The following is a 14444-nucleotide window of genomic DNA, read 5'->3' as shown; positions in this document are numbered from 1 at the left end:
TTAAGCCTCTAATTAAGGTTACGCTTTACTTAGGCGGCCGCCTACGAGTACTATACGACGAGGATATTAAAGTCGTCTTTAGTAATCGAGTAGTACTCGCCTTTAGTCGTAGGGTGGTGGTATCTATATAGATTATTAGTAACGGCTTTGCGAATACTTTAGGCGAGTATATACCGTGTTTAAGTCGCTATGCTCGCTATTATCGCTGTTATCTTTAGATTACGAGTAGTACGAGTAGTTTAAAGCGAGTACGAAGGTAGCGGCGTATAAAGTTATACTAGAGCGACAATAGGCGTTTAAATAGTATTATTTTCAGTAAAGGAGAGGTTTAAGTGAAGCGAGAAGTGAAGTAAGGTCTATCTAATAACAAGGATTTAGGGTTAATCGAGCACCTGCCTAGGTCATGTAGGTTGAGATATTGTTAGGTGCGGCCTGCCGTCTGAAGGGGTCTGAAGCTTGTTTGACTTCACTTCACTTCACATCACTGTTCGTTCACTCGCGTCTCTGTCACATGCTTTCAGCACCCATCACATCATCTCATTGAAGCATGTGTTATGCAAAAACCAAATCTCGATCATCATATCGATTGATTACAATCGTCTCAGTGAGGCTGACAGATATTTCGGATGTGAAGGCTATCCAGTCTGCTCCTGAAATTGTATCTTCAATGCTGCTGGACCTGGCACGTATAGCGATGCCACAAGCCTTTTAGATGAGACTAGGCAATCTCGAGTGAGGAAGATCACATGAAAGTTGCGCCATCGCGACTACCCCAGCAAGCAATATGCTCCCTTTATATTTCATCCGGAATCTCTTTTCAACACTTTCTTCCACCTTGACATCTTCAACTTCCTCACCCTCTTGGTCAAACGACTAGCAAGCAACTATCTCCTCACATCAAACAGCTTTTGACTCTCGAGGGCTTGTGCAAAAGCCGGACGAGACACCGGAGTGCCAAAGGCACTTGTCACATCCGCCCCCTTTCATCATTGAACGGTTGGTGACGAGACCTGGTCACAAGCTGCTCTTTCAAGCCACCCACCGACCACTATAGGCCTCAGATGATCACCGACGGATACGATTATTCCTGAATCATCCTCCCTCTCACAATATAGAAGATGGCCGGCTCGAACTTCTCTGTCGAAGCCCTCATGAACTCTCACCATGTGTTCCACCAGCTCGGAGATGATATCGCTCTGGTTTCCAAGACTCCTTCAAGACCCAATCATCCAGCTCCAGTCACAGAGGGCAGCACATGGTTGATTACATACAATGGAGCCCTCTGGCCGGCCATGGTTTGTGACGTAGATGGAGCACCGGCCAGATTCATCGCAAGTCGTCGTGGTCCTCATGAGTTACCAGCCATCCTTCTTGGAAGACACAAGTAGTAAGGATTTAGTATGTCAAAATCTGGATAGCGGACTGACGTATTACAGCATCTGGGTGTCGACGCAAACCATTCGAGAGTACGACCCAAACCGCGACTATCTTGCAAGCGCGAAAAAGTTCGATCAGCCAGAAATCCTGGCCACAGACGATGATTCTACAAAAGTAGAGAAGCAACGACAGAAAGCATTTCGTCAGGATGCGCCGGCATTTTTAGGTGCCGAGTATTGGCACAACTACATCAGTCGGAATTCGCAGGTGCGCAAGCTCGAAGCAGAGAGAAACGCACAGGAGTCTCGCAAGAAGAGCCAATCGACACCAAAACGACGTCGCTCTGATGAAGACAGCTTCTCGTCCGGAAGCCGCAAGCGACGTGCCACGGGCGAAAAGGGTCACTCAACGGAGTCTAAGGGATATCCGACGCCAACGTCCTCGAGGAAGAAGAGCAACAGAAACATGTTTGGCCTGGAGTATGCTCACTTGTTTGGAGGCTGTCATGACGAGGGCACAGAATCTCCGAGCAGAAAGGCAGGGTCGACTATGTATAGTCAAGTGGTCGCTCGGGCTCAAAGAGCTAGGCATCACGACGTCGACATCGACGACGACACGGATGTGGATGGAAGCAACGGCTTGTTTATGCCAAAGACCGGCGATGACAAGGCTCGTCACCAGAAGTCCCCATCATTTATCAAGCGCGAGCAACGACATGCTCCACCACAGGTGGGGTACGTCTACTTTATCCTTGAACATACCACTGAAAATTAACCTGTTCTATAGTCCAAACATGTGCCGCGTCCTCATCAGCTCCAACCGCTCCGGCATCATCATCCCTCTGACAGCCCTTGACAACTGCTTCTACCTCCACCAGCGTGAAACATTCAACAACATCACCAAAGAACACATCATCGACCTCCGCAAAGACCCCAGGGCCATCGATCAAGCCCTCACCGAGCAACAGTTCCTCTCCATATACGACTATCTCCACACCGGCAAAATCGTTCCCCACATCACCCCATCCACCAACGGCGACTCCATCTCCGCGATCGAGAAAACGCGATCCGCGCAGATTCTCAGCCAAGCCTTCGTCGCAGCCACCAAGATCCAGCACGAGTATCTCCAAGAGATCATCCAACAGAAGCTCTGCAGACTCCACCCGTTGCCAATTGTCGCGATCCCTCCTGTCGCGAGGGAGATCCTCAGCGTCACGTCCCCAAACGGCGGCACGAAAGTTGAGAAGTTCATGCGGGAGTGGATTATTGATCATGTTGGGTGGGATTTCTGGGATTTGTGTCCGAAGTTCAGTGAGCCGATCCACAAGTTGATCACGGAGCATGGGCTTGCAGAGGTGGTGTTTGGGAAGGTCGTGCAGAGGATGGAAGGAGAGAAGGCGGCAGCGGACAGGGAGGAGGCTGAGAAGACCGCGGCGGCGGAGGGGTTGACGGGGCCAATGGCCCCTATGAAGATTGAGGCGGCCACTTTCCAGGCAAAGAATATTCCAGCGGGAATGTCAGCGGAAGGGCAGATGGGTTCGAAGAGGACTGAGGCAGAGCAGACTCAGTTGGAGACGATGGGCCTGCTGGAGCCGGAGAACGCTAAGCTCGAGCAGATCGAGGCAGAAAACATCGAAGCAGAAAATCCGGCATTAGAGAAGACGGCAAGAGAGATGGCCGCGGCAGCAGCAGAGAAGAGGGCGGCGGAGAGCTTGAAGGCACAGGACTTGGCAACTTCGAACGCGAAGCCAAGCAACATCGACACCGAGATGGCAGGCACGGAGAAGGTGGAAGAGCCCGACACGGCGATACCGGAGAAGCACGAGCGAGAGAAGATGACGGACCTCTACAAGACGGAGCCAGAGACGACCAACATCGAGAAGATCAAGCCGGACAGCACAATGACGGATGGAATGAAGGCCGAGCAGCAGCCTCTGTCAAATGGCAACCCAAACGAGGCTGCCGAGGGACCAGTAGAACCACTCCCCGAGGCAGTCAGTGATTGGCTTCATTTGTGATAGAATGGAGGCCGACTGTGGTGCTGGATGTACACAACACCACGGGATGCGCGCCGTGATACGACTCAAAAAGGCTTCACGAACATTGAATTCGATCCTTGCTGCACTGCAGTAGCTGGAGCGATGATTGAGATTGCTTCTGATCACATCACGACACCCAACAACTTTTCGACGACATGATACAAACACACACATCTGTACTCTGCCAAAGAGAACAGCCTGGAGTTGATTCAAGACGACAGCTAGAACATCAATAGCCTACGAGAACCATGAAATGACATGAAACGAAATGACATGACATGACGCGAATCTCTTCCAAAGTCATTACACCTCACTATGCATTCACACCACCCCTATGCTCTATTCTACAGTACACACGCACATCATCCGCCCCCTCAAGTAGTCACAGAGGCAGGCAGAAGAAGAGTCATCCATCTTCATCTTCGTCCCATCGTGCCCGCATTCACGCAAAAGGGCACATCAGAAGACACAGAAAGAAAAATCCCAACCAAAACCGGTTTCGCACTCCACCCAAATGCTTTCAGTCAGAGTCACAGAAAGCATCATCTTCTTGGTACATCCTGCTGCCGCTTCACTTCAGAATTCTCATCGCCGTTCTGTCCCCGTAATTCCAGATCATCGAAAAAACGCCAGTCGCTGGTTGAACTTTTGGGGGGTAATCACAGGTTCGTTGGTAGCTTCGTCACGATTTCGTTCTTTTTTGCCCTTAACCGCAGCCAACGCCCCCGAGCGAATAGAATAAAGTCGCATGTGGAAAAGAGAGTATCTGCATTATCCGGTGCTGTTTGGTTGGTTGCAGGTAGAATGGAGAGTCAAATGTCGATTGTGATCTCATCCGCCAACCAGAGGTGAAAGGAGATCCGGCTTCACAATCCCAGGAGGCGGCCGTGGTGTAACCCGACGTGGCGGCTCGTTCTACATCATCGCGCCCATCGGGCTTCGGGTGAGACGGTGCTCTTGGCTCTGTGCGAGGTTCGTGAGCATGCTTTCCACTTGCGGCGCCGTCTTCATCCAAGGCAGACCCCAGATGTCGTAGGTCTGATTCTTGACGAGCTCCAGCATGATGACGATCAGACCCCAAGGATGCGGTCGGGGTACCATCAGCCGCTCGCACAGCACACGCATGATCTGCTCCTGCATCTGCTGTGATCCGACACTGAACATGTGCTGCAGCGCCGTCGAGAAGTAGTGCGTGTGAGCGTTGACGTAGCGCACCTGGTTGACCATGGCCGAGACATGGTGGAATCGTGCTTCGGGGCGGCTTTCTCTGAGTAGGCGCTCGAGGAGGCGAGCTGGAGCCGCTGCAGACGAGAAGACGGAAGATGCCGACGTAGCATGCATGCCGATGTAGAGGATGAGAGCATTGTGCAAGATCGGGCTGATCTGACCATCCTCGCGGTCCACAGCCGCCAGGAGGTAGCTGAAGTCTTGCTCGCTCAAGTCGCTACCACTGCAGACATGCTCAACGACAGCTTTGATGCCTGCCTCGTTGAGGACGTTGCCAACGTCGGAATGCACAGCTGGTGCCTGGCGCACTTGCTCAAGTCTGTTGATCTTCAATCCAGGTGTGAATGGGTCCGGCTGGTCGTTGAAAACGGCACGGCTGGCAGCGCTGTTGACGATGTTCTGTAGCTGAAGACACTGCACTGGAATGCTTGCGTTCAGCTGCATGTGGTTCTCGATCAAGAACTCGGGGTAGTCGTGATGAAGCATGGTGAAGAAACGCATCACACCGCGGTAGAAGTCTTGGACCGCGGGCGGCGAGTCCGGAATTGACAACAACTCGGTCAAGTTCTGGAAGAGCACCGTCAAAAGCCTCGAGTACATGTCCCAGGCGCCGCTGGAACGGCCAGCGCCAGCTAAGCAGGCGGGTACGAAGAGTCGATGGCCCAGAAGAGCAAGCCACGGAAATTGGAAGCCAGGCAAGTATCGCGGCTGCAGTACGAGCAGCGCTTGAGCGAAGACTTTGTGGACGTTGTGGTGCTGCTGTGGAGCCAGCAAATGACGGCGATCGTGGAGTTCGCAAAGCATCGACGAGAAAAGGCGGTAGTAGACTCTTGGGTTCCAGCGTTCTCGCTGCTTGTTGTGATGATCAGACATGATGAGGACGATCAAGCGAAGCAGCGCCTCCAGCGATTTCGATGGCTTGGCCATCTGCGCATCCTCGTCGACAGGGCTCTGGTTCAGGATCAAAAGCACAATCAGCTTCGCGAGCGAGTCTGCGTGGATGAAGGCTTGGCTCGGAGTGCCATATGGGATGCTGCTAATCCGCTCGAACTCGTTGTAGGACATCTCGGTGGCGGTTCGAAAGAAGGTCATAGCCTCTTGCGGTTCAGAGATTATGCGCTTCGAATGGAGCTGCTGCACGAAAGCGAGGTGGGAATGCTCGGGGAGGTCCTTCCTCTGAAGTCTGACCCATTCCTCGAAGACGTATTCGAGCTGATCATGCTTGTTGGACTCGGCCTCTGGGCTGGGCATGCCGTTGATCTGGCTGGCTGGTAGCTGGAGCTTGGACATGATCTCTCTTCCAAGCTCAAGGCCCGGCTCTTCTTGTAGCCAGTATGCAAGAGCTTCGTATGTGAGCACAAAGTCGGCACGGAAGGAGATTGGCGTCTCGCCCAAGAGAAGCTCCTCGAGAATGTCTTTCAAGAAGGGGAGGACAACCACACGGCGCTGCTTAATCGCTCTCGAGATCTGGCTATCGACCTGCTGGAGATCCATCAGACCTTCGTTAACGAGCGAGACAGCGGCTGCTGCGTTATACATGCGATCGTCATCAGATGTCGCAAGTTGCATGGTGAGGTGTCTACCCGCTGGCACTGACATGCGACAGAGCTGCATGAGCAAGCGTACGAACACCTCGATCTCCAACCGCTTCTGCGCGGTCGTGTAGATCACGCTCAAACATTGTTGACCTGAGAGAAGGGCAAGCGTGTCTTGCTGTGGCGTGCTCTCGATTAGGTGCACCAGCTGGCCATAGACACGGCGAATGGCTGCACCTTCACCGATCTCGCTGATGTGCTCCTCTTTGGCTTCTCGCGAAGTCTGCTGAAGCTCTTCGATAAGTTCGGCAATTCTCTGTCCAAGACTGTTCTGGTCGATGTAGCCGTTGACCTGGTGGTGGTTTTGAGTAGCAACGCTTGGTAGGCGCTGCTGCTGGGTCGGACGTGGCATGGCGGGCGCCTCTGCGGGGGTAGGAAGACTCGGCAGGTAACCCTCTGACAGTACGTCAGGCAACTGGCGATTACTGTCTTGGGACACGTTGTTGGCGTGGGCCGCTGGGGCTATGCGTGCCTGTCGTCCAAACTCCTCGTAAAGGCTAAGCTGTTGTCTGTTGAGGCCATTCTGGTCTTGTCTGAAGGGCTCGGGGATGAGAGTCGACCATCGACTGACCGGTGTCTGAGCAAACGGCTTGTTGGGTCTCTGTTCGTTGTGCAGCCTCCGATCGTTTATCGCTTGCTCGAGTTGCAAGTCGATCTCGGCCAATGAATGATCTTCAGCGGCGCCTTCAACAAGACTGCACACCGTGTCAATGTTGTCGTTGACAAACATCAGTATCTGGCCTTCTGGAAGCTGTTCTGGCAGAGCGCGGGCAAGGAGGCGGATGTTGTTGGTGATGCTCATCCTGAGTGGCTCCTTGCATGTGACCAGGGCAAGGCTGCCAGAGAGCGACTTCACCATGGTATGCGCAGAGTTGCGAACCTTGGCCTCCTCGCCCTCAGTGATGAAGTCCTTTTGAATGAGCTCTGCTGTCGAGATGGCGGCGATTGTGACAGATCTTTCAACCACTGGAGCAATGATCTCATAGATGGCTTGTTGAGCGGCATTGACGAAGATACTGCGCAGTTGCTGTTGAGAGAGATTTCCGGCTGCCTGAGGAATCTGAAGCATGCTTCCCATATCCGGCACTGCCTGTATGACAGCTTCAGGCGAGAAGCGCTCATTGGGTCCACGTTTAGACAAGCCCATGAGGGCCATATCGCCAAAGGCGTCTGGTCCGCCGTCGGGAACGTAGCTTTGGAGCATACTGTGATCCACAAGAGGTCTCGAGCGAATGATATCTGCTGGCTCGATGTTCTTAATCTCGACTTGGAATTCGCGACAAAGCATCTCAATCTCGAACTTCATGTTCAGCTTGAGCTCCATGCAGTGATAGAGCTCGCTCATCAGGCCGAGCAACTCCAATATCCACGGATTTGGAGGCTTGAACACTTTCGAATGTGCAGCTTGTGAAAGGGTCTTGCACGCGAAGGGAATGGCTACCAGCAGTCGCTGGGTGTCGTAGCCCTCCAACAGCAGGTCCTTGAACGACAAGTTGCGGTGTAGGATTGGCTGATTCCGTGCCAGTGTAATTGATCCCAGCCAGACAGCCAAGTTTTTGAGAGTCGCCCGTTCGTGTTGGTTGTCCATGGTCGACTGAGCATTCAACATCTTTTGACAGCTCTGGTACGTCTCACGAAGGACTTCCGCCCACAACATCTTCTTGTCGAACTTTTCCAGTACATTGAGGTAGAGGCCCTGAAAGTTTGGCTGCGACTTTGCCAGCTCGTCAACCAGGTAATGGGCGAACCACTGGTGATACTTCTCGTCGAGGGCACCATCGATCTCCTTGAATTTCTCTTCCAGATTTCGCTTCGAGACGTTGTTGAGGACGAACATGACCTTGTCCGAGGTGTCTTCGTCTGGGTCCTCATAGAAGTTCTCTCGGATCGGTGGATCGACCTGGATAGCCGTGAAAGGAGGAGGCTCAGACACTGCGGAAAATTCTTCATCGACGACACCATTTGTGATGCCGTTGATGCCATCTCCGTTGAGCGTGAGTGGGTCCTGCGGCGAAGCTTCCTTCAACGCAGCTTCTGCGGCGCCGATAGCCTGAGTGTTTTGCAAGCTTGGGGTCTGCAGAATGCGCTGCGCCAGGTGTGGCCACTCCTTGAGACGAGGAAGCACATGGATGAGGGCCTGCAAACCGAATCGGTACATTGGATCCTCAGGACCGTACTCGGAGACCGCTTCGAATATCATGAAGATTGCCGCTTGTTCGGCAATGCCATGGAGTACGTGGTATGACACCAAGCCGCCAAAAAGGACGGCTGTGGTAGCCAAAGCCTCGTTCGGATACTCGCCGAAGCAATTGTATTCCTCGAACAACCCAAACAGCATGGCAGCGAACAAGTCTTGCTCGGCAGGATCTTCTGAAACTTCGAGTCGATTGAGCTCCGTCACCAAGTTGTCGGGATTCGTAGAGCCTCCGTACATCTCCTTATAACGCTCTTCCATGTCTCTCGTCGCATTGTCCAGTAGGCTGTGGCGATGTTGGCCATTTGGTGCAATTCCATTTGAGTCAATGATCGCGTCTCGCTTCTCATCCTGTCCGTAATTGAAGAGCCGTGGGTAAAGCTGCAAACATTGCCTATACAGCGGGCCCATCGAGTCATCAGGGGTGTTATCGACAATGAGTAGGAGCAAGGCATGTACAGTCTTGATCGTAAGAGGCGCAGTCGATGGTGCACTACCCTCACGCTGGACTTTGGCCTCATCGTCCATCTTCCGCTTAAGAAACTCGGCACATGCGCCGGCGAATTGATGTGGACCCATGATGCCAATGTGCTGTTGGGCCCATTGCTCAAGATCACTCTCGCCTTTGCCGAAAGCATAGGTGACGAGGTCGACAGCCATCTGATTGGTAATGTGGAAGAGCGGCTCAAGCCAGCCGTGCTCCTTTCCGTGCTCGAAGATGAATGGCAGCAGCATCTGATCTTGGCCGTAGAACTCTACCATTCTGCTCGCAGTCCACTGCTTGTCGTGCTGCCACACCGCGTGCATGACAAAATCGTAGTTGTCGTGGAGCTTGGTGAGGAATGGATAGAACAGCTGCTTCAGTGCTTGGTCTTGCAGCGGCGCCCAGGGTTTTGGTACGGCGGACGCTGCGCACACGAATATCGTCATGTTCTGGTTGATGACGCTATCGGGTATTCCAAGATGTTGAGCGAGGTTGTAGGTCTCCTGCGATCTGAAGATCATAGTGAAGAGTGCCTCTGTCGCATCTCGTGACACAAGTGGGTGCTTGATTGCCTGTTCAGCAAAAGCCCGCACGCTATCCGAAGCTGTGGCGAAGTCAGTCAAGTCGAATGCTTGCCTGAGGTTCGGTATTTGCATGACATCCAGCTCTTCTGAAGTGGTCTGCAAGAAAGCCACCACAAAGCTCAACTGCGTCTCTGCGTGTTGCCATGAACCACCCCACAGCCCTTGAATGTCAAAATTCGAATACTCTCTTGCAAGAGGCAACAGGGCGTTGTACAGGGTCAGGAACTGCTTCTTCGTCACTCTCAGGTGTTCCCTGTCGAATCCTTGCACCACGACGTCCGTCCAATCAATCTGACGTCCAGATCGATGTTGTCGAATGCCTTCCACTAGCACGTGCGGATCGTAGAGCTCGCCACCACCCGCAATCACAGTGTACAAGAGCGCACATGCAATTTGCAGGTAAGTGAAGTCGCGGAGATCAACTCCACTCAGTGTCTGCTTGCAGGCTTCAAGACTGGCAGTGCTTCGTGGACCTGCCCGCTGGAGGTGGTTTGCGAGACGCGAGTCATTGCCTGAAAGTAGGTCGTCCAGCACCATGGCTGCCTCGATCGCAGGTGGAACCCGCGACCGTAGGTTGTTGTATCGTAATCGAATGGCGTAGAATAGACTATCGCGCTGCTCTTCTCCCCAGCTCTGTGGAGGATCTTGGATGAGATGTTCGACAATCGATGCGAGTACGAGCGGTGATGGTTCGCTGTCAGGGTCGGTGACTTGAGGGTTGGCGAGTGTGTTGAAGAAATTGGAGATGAAGTTGGCGGTTAAGATGGCATCGGCTGTGAAGTGAAACGATAAAGTTAGTCTTGGCTACTGCAGGTGCACATGCAAACATTCGCGATTTGGCGGGGCAGGAACGGGAGTGTGCATGGTTGTCTTTCTCTCACCTTTGGAACGCAGATCCGCCTTGGTCACTGCTCTGCACGCAAGTACTAGCGTTGTCTTGGAGATTGGATCCAGTCGGAAATGTTCAACGAATGTCGCCAGGTCGAAATCGCGGAACAGGTCGCCTTCAGATGTGTCAAGTGACTGCGCAATCTTGTCTGCCTGCTGCGGGTCTTTGGCAAGTTTCTGCATCTCTTCTAACAGCAGCTGATAGCTCCCAGCGTTCTCTTGCCCCGCCGGCGCACGCGGCGCGCCGGGAAAGATTGTGGACGCATTGCTCTGGAGCAGCCGTCTGAAGTACGTCGTGGAGACTTCCATGCCGCTACCATTGACCAGGCGTCTGATTTTCTCCGCCTGAGTCTCCCACTTTGCACGGTCAGTGTCCTCCTTGATTGTGCTCAGGAGGATGTTCAACTGGGTAAGGACCAGGCTCGTCAGTTGACTGGACGAGCCACTGGCGCTGTGTGTGCCGGTCGGTGATGCTGGAGATCCAGCGCTGTTCGATAGAGAAAGCGAGGGCGAGTGTCGTGCCAGGCGCGAGGTACCTCCCCCTGCGCTGCCAATGCCAGCAGACGACAAGCTTGCGATAGAAGCAGCAAGACGCGGACTTCCAGCAGCCGTAGCGTTGCGAGAACGATTGCCTAGGGGTCCCACAGAGCCAGGCGGCGAAACGAAGGAGCTCGCTGACGATGTGGAAGACTGTCGACTGGTAATCTGGCGATTGGCGGCCGCTGAGATGTAGTTCGAGCTTGCGCCGGTGGGCGACTGGGCCGGGCGATTCGCAGCGGCGAAAGAATTGTGGATAGCGCTGGAGGTAGAAATGGGAGTCAGCCCGGCGCGACGGGAGGCTTGGTGGTCGCTGGAGCTGTTTCTGGCAGCTTGTTGTGATGGTCTTGTGCCTCTGGCGGGGTGGACGTCGGGTGGAGGAGGAGAGGTGAAAGGGCGGCTCATCGATACGGCGCGAACATTGGGGCAGCTGCGTCCGTCGGGTGAGAGTGAGTCGGGTTGTTGGATACGGGAAGCGGCGGTGGTGGAGGTGAAAGTGCAGTCGTCGTTTCTCGAGGCACATCCAAAGATGCACAGACGTTGCCCTTCTGCCAAGCAGGGACGACCCGTGGTGCAGAAGCTGGCACGTGACTTGCAACTTAATTCGATATCAATTCAGGAGTAGCATAAACTCTAACAGACACACCAAACTCTCAACCCATCTCTCGACTCAGTATGTACATCTAGAGTTGAATAAATCTGGAGCAGGTAAGCTCATTCCTGCTAAGACCATCATCTGTTGAATTCCAGGACGTCTCTTCAGTCGAAGTCACTCTCTATACACTCTTTCCAACGTGTTCTCCACTACCGCTTCAGATTCACCAAGACCAGGCATCTCGAAGGAGGGCCTGGTCACAGCACAATAGCCAGCCAGCTGCGGCGTCGACAACTCTTCCACCAGTGTGTTCCTCGTCTTTATGACCGCCAATCTGGCAGCTCTCGATCGCCCACGACAGTACCAACTTTATCCATACGTTCAAATGGCGACTCGCCCGCCGCCGTTGCTTTGTTCACGAATCGACGGCTCTTCTCAGGAAGCGACCCTGTTGGCCAGAAATCAGCTCACATACAAAAAGATCCAGTCCTTTCGGACAAGAAACTGACCAGCCATCGCATTAACCGCCGGAATAAAGCTACTCGCCAGCAACGCCCAAGGCAGGACCTGCGAGAAGGTCAAAGGCGTCGGATCGTCCACCTGGTAAAGCTCCGGCGTCTTCATGTGGGCCGACTCGGTATGGTAGTGCGAGTATGTGTAACCTGTGAGGACGATCCCCACGATGGTGCTGATGATAGATACCGCGATCGAGCCCCAGCCTACATGCTTTTGCCACTGGTTCTGGACGAGCCATTCCACGAGGATGGTCACGCCAGCCAGAAGGATGCAGATCACGAGTACGATGTACTCGGCCAAGCCTGCGTTGTTCCCGGTCAGGAACTCGATGCGATGCGATAGAGTGTCCGTGCCGTTGCCAGTCGTATTGGTTGCAGTGAAGGTAGTGTTGGTCGTGACATTGCCTGCGAAGTCGACCAGGTCCCCCAAGCCAAGCCAGCTCTGTGCGTTCATGTTCTCGAAGCAGGCTGCTGGCATGATGGCCAGGGACTGTGCCTCGTGTGGGAAATGGCTCGATTTGCGTGCTGAGAAGACGATCCCTGTCAGGACGATCTGAAGGACGATGGGCAGAATGCGGGTGATGGCGACTCGTCGGCCCTTGGAGATGAAGTCCGTAATGTTGATCAGAGAACTGAGATGCACGGCACTGCTCATCAACAACATCGAGCAGACGACGCTGTAGTCGTAAGCCGAAATTGTGCAAGACTGATCGTTTAGGGTGAAGAGGAGGGACAGTGCAGCGACAAGCTGCTGGTCGCTGAAGGTATGGAGCAGTGTCTCGACAGTGTGGACCAACTTGAGCCAGTAGCGGTGGTTGCTCTCCCTGGCTTTGTGAAGCATGATCTTGTCATAACAGAGGAAGACGGCTAACAACAGTGAGGCAATAGCTGTTGCGAAGAACGATTTGAAGATCTGTGAACGTCAGTCGAGAGGGCCATTCGTCGACGACATTCGACTGACCAGCGTCCCCGTGATCTCGGGGTTCGGCTTGAGCTTTTGGTCTTCGGTCAGGCCGGTGGCATTGGTATAGAGGGACCAGTCGCATTGGACAGTGGTGTTGAGTGCCTTGCACTGTTGAGCACTGTGAGGGATGTGCCAGCCGCTGGGAAGGAGCTGCATCTTGGCCAAGGATTATTCGAGTCGACGTTTGGTCAAAGTAGAGAGGAGTACGTTGAACCGCAAGAGACAGACGCTTGAGACATCGCCAACCTGTTCATATACCTTCCTGTTGAGGCCGCATCGATCTAGCCATTCTCACATGGCTGTTCACCACCAGGTATCTGAAACAAACCCCGGCGAAGATCCTCGAAATGGCGAAGACCATCAACAACACTGACCGGTGACCGATATGCATTCTGCAAGATCTAATTGCTCTCCAAACATTGATGTCCCGTCCACCAAAGCACAAACCCACCCTGAAACTCAAGCTTTGCAACTTTCGGATAACTAATCCAGCCAAATAAGAACAGGGCGGCCTCTAGATCTCGGGCACCCTTCTGAAAACAGCCACGACGGGACGGAATGCACCAAGTTCCAACCACGGCACTTCTCTAGCGTGTGAGTTCCGCAAGATCATAGCGTGATAGCGTGAGGCTGATGAAGATCTGCCCCTATGTGCCGCTTGTGCAGAGCGCTAAAGCCAGCCCCGTATGTGCCAAGAGGTACAAGTTAGGCCCAACGGGCACCACCAGGAAACCCCTAAGATGTCAATGCATGTGCGAATGCATAGTGGTGGAAGAGTTTAATGTTGTTTGAGAGGACTAATACGTTTGGAGAACGGAGGCACGGAGGGAAGCCAAACGCAGCGGTGTGGATAATCTGCTGCACTTGCAGCCTTACGGAGCGGTTTCTCTAAGAACAAGCTCAACTCACCGAGGTGGTCCCCAGGAAGCCATCTCAGACATCGGGAGAGGAGCGGGATTGTTCTTCCATCGAGACAAATGTTCGCGTCGACGAGGACATATCATCCGTCTGTGTCTTGTTGGTCGACTGATGAGCTACCAGTCGCGTTTAGGAACTTCGATCCCACGATACGTTCGAACGACAGCCCGACAGCATGGACTCAGATCTTACGACGCTCATCAGTCTCGGACAATAACAGCTCGGCAGACGAACCCCAGGACAAGAACAAGACGCCAGAAACAGGCGATACCCATCATGCGTTGCCCGTCTTGCATTGAACGTTCCACGTTCACCAGCCGGTCGAAGCAAAGCAATCGTGTGCCTGGGGCCATCAAGGCAAGAAATTGCGTCGTGTCAACCGAGAAGAAGACCGAACAGGAAAAGGAGCAACCTGTGCAAAAGACCCATCCAAACTGACAACCCCTAAAATATCAGACGTCGCGCCCACGTTCGAATAATCGCCAGCTCCAATGGCGTCCTTGTCGTTGAACTCGTACATCAGAAAAA

At 53.4% G+C, this 14444-nt stretch overlaps 2 protein-coding genes across 2 annotated transcripts; one reads left to right on the top strand and one right to left on the bottom strand.

Moving 5' to 3' along the window:
* Window positions 1-1118: 1118 nt before the first annotated feature.
* Window positions 1119-3394, top strand: M409DRAFT_55706 (uncharacterized protein; the record flags this gene model as incomplete). The annotated part of the gene is made up of 3 exons (XM_033813075.1): window positions 1119-1387; window positions 1437-2111; window positions 2164-3394. The coding sequence occupies 3 exons, from the start codon at window positions 1119-1121 to the stop codon at window positions 3392-3394; spliced, it is 2175 nt and encodes a 724-aa protein (XP_033666738.1).
* Window positions 3395-4330: 936 nt separating this feature from the next.
* M409DRAFT_67163 (uncharacterized protein) lies at window positions 4331-11329 on the bottom strand (the record flags this gene model as incomplete). Its single annotated transcript, XM_033817286.1, has 2 exons — window positions 4331-10272; window positions 10381-11329. 2 exons carry the CDS (start codon window positions 11327-11329, stop codon window positions 4331-4333), a joined length of 6891 nt encoding a protein of 2296 aa, XP_033666737.1.
* Between the last annotated feature and the right edge of the window lie 3115 nt (window positions 11330-14444).

The sequence above is a fragment of the Zasmidium cellare genome, assembly GCF_010093935.1.
Source record: "Zasmidium cellare ATCC 36951 unplaced genomic scaffold M409scaffold_21, whole genome shotgun sequence".
Classification (NCBI taxonomy): domain Eukaryota; kingdom Fungi; phylum Ascomycota; class Dothideomycetes; order Mycosphaerellales; family Mycosphaerellaceae; genus Zasmidium; species Zasmidium cellare.
Note: the sequence above shows the minus strand (reverse complement) of the source record. Positions and strands in the feature narration are given on the sequence as shown.